The sequence below is a fragment of the Mastomys coucha genome, unplaced genomic scaffold, assembly GCF_008632895.1.
Source record: "Mastomys coucha isolate ucsf_1 unplaced genomic scaffold, UCSF_Mcou_1 pScaffold5, whole genome shotgun sequence".
Classification (NCBI taxonomy): domain Eukaryota; kingdom Metazoa; phylum Chordata; class Mammalia; order Rodentia; family Muridae; genus Mastomys; species Mastomys coucha.
In genome coordinates, this window is record NW_022196911.1 from 93,808,958 (window position 1) to 93,816,349 (window position 7,392).

The window sequence follows — 7,392 nt, forward strand, 5'->3', positions numbered from 1 at the left end:
GCTGGGATTAAAGGCGTGCGCCACCATGCCAGCTAAAAGCATGTAAATATAACTTTCCTATCTTGGACAACACCCTGGACTGTATCTGCTCCCACCATGAAGGAGAAAGGGAGGGCGCGGGAGAGAGGGAGACAGTGAAATCATATAGTTTTGGGAAGTTGCTAGTAATAACAGTAATATTTGCTTATTTAGGGATTTGGAACTGGTGTTAAACTGATAATTGTAACATCTATTTTAGCAGCAATTGGAATAAAGTTTGGGGACTTTCTGAACTAAAAAGAACATTGTACAATGTTGCTCTACTTACAGATAACTTCAATTTATTCATAGTTACTAGTAAATTAAGTTAATGTTTGCATGCTACACTGTTAAGGATAAAGACTGATATATTAAAACTGTCTGCAACACTTTATATCAAGAGCCTGCAGTGTAGTTTAGTAGTGGACTGTGTGTGGCATGCTTGAGGCCCTAAGTTCCTTTCTCAGCACCTGAACAGACACACAGGTACAGGCTAGCATGTGCAAGGTCCTGGCTTCAGTTCCCCATTCCCAGTGTTTAAAAACAAATGCTCACTTTTGTCTTGTTTTGAGACAAGGTCTTGCTGTGTTTGCAGTTCTGACTGGCCTGGAACTTGATATGTACAACAAGCTGGCTTCAAATTAACGGCAGATTTCTTGCCGTTATTTTGTTGTGCTGCCATTATAGGCATGCAACCAGTTCTGACTACTCATTTTTAAAAATCACTGTAGGGTTTAATTGATAGCTTAGCCAGGCATGGTGGCACAAGCCTTTCATTCCAGTATTCAGGAAGCAGAGAGATCTCTGTGAGTTTGAGGTCAGTCCACTCTACATAGTGAGTTCTAGGCCATCCTAGATAATGAGAAAAAAGAGAAAAGAACTAACAACTTGAATAAATATAAGTACACTGCAGAAATTCAATGACTGGAACAATAAGAAACCCTGAACACATTAGAAATATTTCCAGCTTAAGCTTCATTTTATTAAGATGAATAAGAAATTAAAGTTGAACAAATACAACAGTAGTTTTCAAAGATGTTTAGCACAACACAGTGCATTTGAGATAACACTGCACACAGGTAGAGGAGTGCTAATGCAGTTTCCAGTAAGCACAGAGGCTGTCAAAGGCATGTACAAATCTGCAATCATGTGACTGAGTACTGATCACATGGGGATGCTGACCTTGAGGCTAACCACACAAAGAGGGTAGTGTTTATTTCTCAGACATGAAATGGTTCTTTCATTACACCTTTTACTGGGCACCTCCTGCTTGCTCTGTTCTCCAAAGGTGAACAGTTACCCTAGCAATAAACTGTTATTAACAAAGACCTAGGAGTCGGCCGGGCGCACATGATAAGGAACTTCTAAGCAGGTGCCTGATGAACAGTGCTGAACCTTGTCACTGGAACGCACATGCTACCACTGAGGGACGGAGAGGACAGATGGCATCACTACAACAGTGTGCTACAAGTGCATGGTTTCACACAGTTAACACAGTCATCACAAGATATAAACTCCAGTTCCTAAAGTAAGTGGCTACATGGTATGCTCTGTGTATAGAAATAACAGTAACAGCAATGTAGTGATGCTATTGACTTTCCCTTCTAGTAAAAGGAAATCCACACAAAGAAGAAAAGACATCCTGGGAGCCTGGACCTTCAGTGTTCACAGTGACTTGAGATAATCTGGAAAAAGACTGGAGAAATTATCTGTTTATTGGAAAGTTTACAGTGTTTTTGTGACTATTCTAGTTAAGTCTAGCCTAGCCAGTTCTAGCATTTCAGTCTACTCATTTTCAGATGTTCTACTTTGTGTTTGTGTGTGTGTTTAATTAGGTTACCTGTTACTTAAACCTCTGCTACACAAATGTCCTTTTCAAGTTAATGTCTCTCTCTTTTTTAAAAAAAGATTTATTTATGTACAGGAGTACACTGTAACTGTCTTCAGACACACCAGAAGAAGGCATTGGATTCTATTACAGATGGTTGTGAACTATCATGTGGTTGCTGGGAATTGAACTCAGGACCCAGAACAGTCAGTACTCTTAATCACTCAGCCATCTCTCCAGCCCCTTATTGTCTCTCTTTAAAACTCAAAATCATGTGTTTTTTTTTTTTTAATGACAAATATACTTAGCTAAATCAATAACCAGATCACTGAATCGTGGAAACTTTAGATTTGTTCCCAAATTTACTTTATTTATTAATAATTAGATGAAGAATTTGCCAATTTAAGTTTTTAGAGATAGAAAATGGATCTGGGCAATTGTTGTACACACCTTTAGTCCCAGTACTTAGGAGGCAAAAGCAGGTGAATCTCATGAGTTCAAGGCCAGCCTGGTCTACAGAGCAAGTTCCAGGACAGCCAGGGCTACATAGGAAAACCCTGTCTCAGGCCATTAAGGCATTCATGGCTTAATTTTCTTTCAGATTTAAACCTAGAAGTGGGGAAAGTAACCAAGATTAACAAAATTATATGAATTTAAAAGAATTTATAGCAATGAGTTATGTCAATAAAGGTGCAAAAGTCAAATCCCAATAAAAGAAAATTTAAATTAGCAGGAGTATAGCTCAGTAGTAGAGTGGTTATCTAGCAAGTATGAGGCTCTGAGTTCAATTCCCAGTACAGACAATAAATTGTTTTAATTAAAACATGCTTCTTTGGTAAATTATCTGAATTGTGGAGACCTACATTATTCAAAGCAAACTTCATAATTATATACTTCTTTCTCTAGGAAAATGAAATTATCTTTTAAAATGGTTTATATTTATTCTATGTGTATGGATGAATGAATGGGTGTGCACAATGTACAATATGCCTGCACAGGCCAGAAGAGGGCAAGGGATCCCCTGGAACTGGAGTTACAGATAGTGTTAAGTCGCCATGTGGGTGCTAGAGACTGAACTGGGTTCTCTGTAAGAGCAGTCTATCATACTCTTAGCCTCCTAAAATGAAATTATCTACTTATCAAGATCTTTAGAGCTAGATGTGGTGGCACACAATTTTAATCCCAGCACTCAGGAGGCAGAGGCAGGTAGATCTCTGTGAGTTCAAAGACAACCTGGTCTGCATAGTGTGTTTCAAGACAGTCAGGGGTATGTAGAGAAACCACAATTCAAGAAACCTAAAATAAATAGTAAATGAAAATAAGTAAGTATAATCTTTAAAATACTGTTCCCAGTAACATTTGCTTTTTTCTCTCTTTCTTTCCAAGAAATCACTTGAAATCACTAGTGTTTTGAGAAGTAAATCTAGTCATCTTTCCAAAGTGGGTATGGGACTATGAGAGACAGAGAGAGAAGGAGCCGCTCTGAGGAGTTACTTTGCACTCTGCCACTTGCTGTTACCACGGGCTGCCCAGGCTGTTGGTTACAGATCAATTCTTCAAATGAACAGAAGAAAATTAAATGAGGAAAAAAAGCATGAATGTTTCTCTCCCTAAATCTCCAAATAAACTCTGGAGGAAAAAACCCCAAAATCTTCCCACCAGTACTTAGACAACAAAAAGGCAATTAATTTTGATCCTTCCAATTAAGTGTGTTTTTGCTACTGAAACATAGTAAAAGCCTAACATCTCAATTTTTATTTCTCCACAATTTTCACTATTCTCAGTACTATCCAATGTTCACCGAGCTTTTTGTTAAAATTCATGGATTTTCTTTAATACCCCACTGTGAAGGTGATTTCTTGGTCTCCCAGTATGCTGAGGAAAGAAGGTGAGCCTCTGAGAATCCAGCAGGAAGGTGAGTGTGGGCTGGGGAAGCTCAGTGGTGAAGTGCTTGCTTAGCTGCACAGAGCCCTGGGTTTGACTGGAGAAGAGGAAGAGGAGCTAGAGGAGGCCGCTGCACTATCACCACTTCCACATAAGTGGAGGTGAAGGTAAGTGCTTGGTCTACTCTATGGGCCTAGAGTTTCTGGGCACCCACAGACTCTCCTCCTGTCCTGTCCCCTCTCTCTTTGGATACTCCACAGTCTGTGCTTTCAGTTCCCGTCATCAACCCCACTTTTTGGGACTGGGAGAAAAGTCTCTCAAGAAGAGAAGTAACTTGTCAAGATTGTTATTTTGTTTGTTTGTTTGTTTGTTTTTGTTTTTCGAGACAGGGTTTCTCTGTGTAGTCCTGGCTGTTCTGGAACTCTGTAGACCAGGCTGGCCTCCAACTCAGAAATCCGCCTGCCTCTGCCTCCCAAGTGCTGGGATTAAAGCATGCGCCACTACTGCCCGGCTGCTACTTACTTTTATTATGTTTTTCTTCTGTTTGCAATTTTCTGCTCTAATCCCCAGGGAAGTTACAAGATGATTCCATTATCTGAAAACTACAGTTCACACACACACATGCAGACACACACACCTTCCTCCATTTGTAGACCTTTTTTTTATGATTGTCTTGCAGGAAATATATGAACATGTGTCTATATGTATATAAATATACATATATATATTATCTACACATACTTATTTTGAATTTTTCTGTTAGTTTGTACAAATATAAATGAAATATAAGATTATTTATAAGATTGTTTATGGTTATTATGTTATAGTAACCATATGCTAAGAAGGTGGTAAAGAATGTGACTTATATAATGTACATTCTAAAAGACAGTATTACAAATCCTTAGAGAACATGTGGGCCATATCTGCTCAAAGTAAGGAAAGCGAACGGAGAGCACTAGTCATTGAATGTGGATCTGCTCTTAATAAGGCAGAATTAGCTCATGCTTCAAAGAGCCATATAGATAGGATGAGTCAGCTTCAGATTCTTGAACAGTTAACACTCTGATTTGGTTTGATGTTGTATTTACCAAGACCTGGAGAGCCAGATCTTGTTTTCCAGAAAAGTTACAATATATTCTGGGGTTTGCCTGCTATTTTCTAATAATCAGAGTGAAACAGTTATAAGCTAAAGTCCTGTGCAACTGGAGTTTCTGGTTAATTAGATTCTCGAGAGTCCAATAGGTGCTATCCTTGGATGTGAAAAAGCATCACTCTACTGAATGCCAGTGTGTGTGTGGGGCATACTCTTTAAGAGACAAGCTTTCTGACTTAGGAAGAGACAGCATTCATGGTCAGATACAGCACCTCCTTATGGAAGTTCGCCTGAGCATGGAGAAGATGGAACAAATTCAGGAAGCCTCTGTCATCGTCATCACGCTCTCCTGTGATACATACACAAGAACAGACAGCAGGGAAAGGGGAAAGTTAAATATTTTAATACATGGCTCAGGAACATAAGATGTTCTAAGTGTCCCTGATTGTATTTAAACAAAGTCTTTGTCGGTCATTTGTACTAAGCCAGACATTAACCACTAGAGCCATGAAATTAGACTAGAAAGAAAACATGGGAAAGGACCCTGGTCTACACTTCAGTATCTCTCAACTTTATGACCTTGGATAAGTCAAGTTATATCTGTGCTTCCTTTTTCTTACCTACGAAACAGGGATAATGAAGAGCTTATTGGTTAGGAGACTCACAATGCTCTTTTGCAGAGGATCCTGGCTCTGTTCTCAGCACTTGCATGGTGGCTCACAACCATCTATAATACCCTCTTCTGACTTCTGTGTATCAGACATGCACATGGTACACAGATAAAATAAAATAAAATAAAATAAAGTAAAATAAAATAAAAGTGACAGTAATTTTTAAAAATGTTTAAAGATCTGGCATTGTCATGTAGTCCCTTAATCAGAGCACTGGGGAGATAGAGGCAGGTGGATCTCCATGAGTTCCAAGAAAAAAAAAAATCTTAGACTAAAAAACAAAAAAAACCCCAAACAGTGTAGATTGTGTTGGCCACCAAACTAAATTAATATCTATTAATTAGGCCTACTGTGGTGCCTTTAGTCCAGGCATTTGGAAATCTGAGGCAGTCAGTAGAGATCTGTGAGTTCAAGGCAATTCTAGTCTCCACACAAAGAGAAAGACCCTGTCTCAAACAAATCAAAATCACACCCCGCCATAGGATGTCAGCCCCGTGCACTGTGCGCAGGTCACTTACCAGACATGACAGGCTGCAGCATCTCCATCGTGACGCAGGCGAAGGCATTGGCCACACTCTGCAGGAAGCTCTTTCTCTCTGCTGCAGTGCTGAAGACTTTGCAGACTTTCTGCATCATTCTCACTGTCCAGTCCATGCAGTACAGCTCCTTCTCACACACCTGTGCACATGCACAAAGCACTGCTGTCAGTCTCCATGTGACGAAAGCAATAGAGCTTCACAGTGGGAGTGGCAATGGTGGCTTATGGTGAAACATAGTTTATCATATAAGGCACGATTGTGATATAGCATAGTTTATTGCATAGGGCAGGTTTGTGATATAGCATAGCTTATTGCATAGGGCACCCTGCTGAGTCATAAATGGGAAATGCTCAGTAAGTGAATAACGTGGAGTGTGATGATGGTACATGCCTATATTCCCAGCACTCAGAAAATTCAAGGCCATATTGAGTTTGGGGCCAGCCTGGGTTATATGAAACCCTGTCTCAAAAATCAAAGGCAAACATAAAGTATATACTTTAATACTTACTTTTTCTATAATATTTTCTGTATATCTCAGTTCCCGGTAGTCTGCCTCTCTCTTCTCTTTTAGCCCCCCCCCCCCCACACACACACATACAGATAGACAGACAGGCAGAGCTGGGGCTTTGGGTCAAGTGGAATGCTAAATAACTCACTAGAGAAAAAGTTTTTACTTACCAAAGCCAAAAAGACTATGAGTCTTGCCAGTTCAATGGCTCGTCCGTTTACAGCTTTACTAGCCATGAAAGTGAAGCAGATGTTGTTCCCGCTCAGGATTAGGAGGCGTGCATTATTCTCCAGAAGCCACTCCCGGGGAACCACTTTTATTAGAGGAAGAACAGTTATTTAATGAGAAATTATATAATTGCTGTAGTAAACATCTTTAAACACATTCAATATTATATTAGTTTATTGTAAATGTAATTAGTGAAAAGAGAAAGAATCAGAAATAATGTTTTAGGATTTTTCTTTTTTTTTCAAACAGGGTTTCTCTGTGTAGCCCAGCTGTTCTGGAACTCACTCTGTAAACCAGGTTGACCCTAGAGATCTGCCTGCCTTTGCCTCCTGAGTGCTGGGATTTAAGGCATGGCCACCATGCCTAGCATGTTTTAGTTCTTTAATTACAGCATTCAACCAGAGACATTGATCACCTCCACTCCACGGTGTTTTTACTGTTGTGCTATTTATTTAGTCAAAAAAGTTCTTCTTCGACGGGCAGTGGTAGTGCACGCCTTTAATCCCAGCACTTGGGAGGCAGAGGCAGGCAGATTTCTGAGTTTGATGTCAGCCTTGTCTACAAAGTGAATTCAATGACAGCCAGGGCTACACAGAGAAACCCTGTCTTGAAAAACCAAAAAA

At 39.7% G+C, this 7,392-nt stretch overlaps 1 protein-coding gene across 3 annotated transcripts in view; it reads right to left on the reverse strand.

Annotated features, from left to right (window-relative positions):
• Positions 1–4,805: 4,805 nt before the first annotated feature.
• The window catches only part of Fbxo47 (F-box protein 47), a 37,098-nt gene continuing 34,511 nt past the window's right edge, over positions 4,806–7,392 (reverse strand). For 2 of the 3 annotated variants that reach the window (XM_031351890.1, XM_031351889.1), the window contains exons 9-11: positions 6,712–6,854; positions 6,013–6,172; positions 5,051–5,172 (exon numbers count right to left, since the gene is read on the reverse strand). In XM_031351890.1, coding sequence (XP_031207750.1) covers positions 5,060–5,172; positions 6,013–6,172; positions 6,712–6,854 — 416 coding nt within the window. In that variant the 3' untranslated portion in view covers positions 5,051–5,059. Of the gene's footprint in view, positions 5,173–6,012; positions 6,173–6,711; positions 6,855–7,392 lie in introns of all 3 variants that reach the window. The other variant, XM_031351888.1, reaches the window with a different exon arrangement.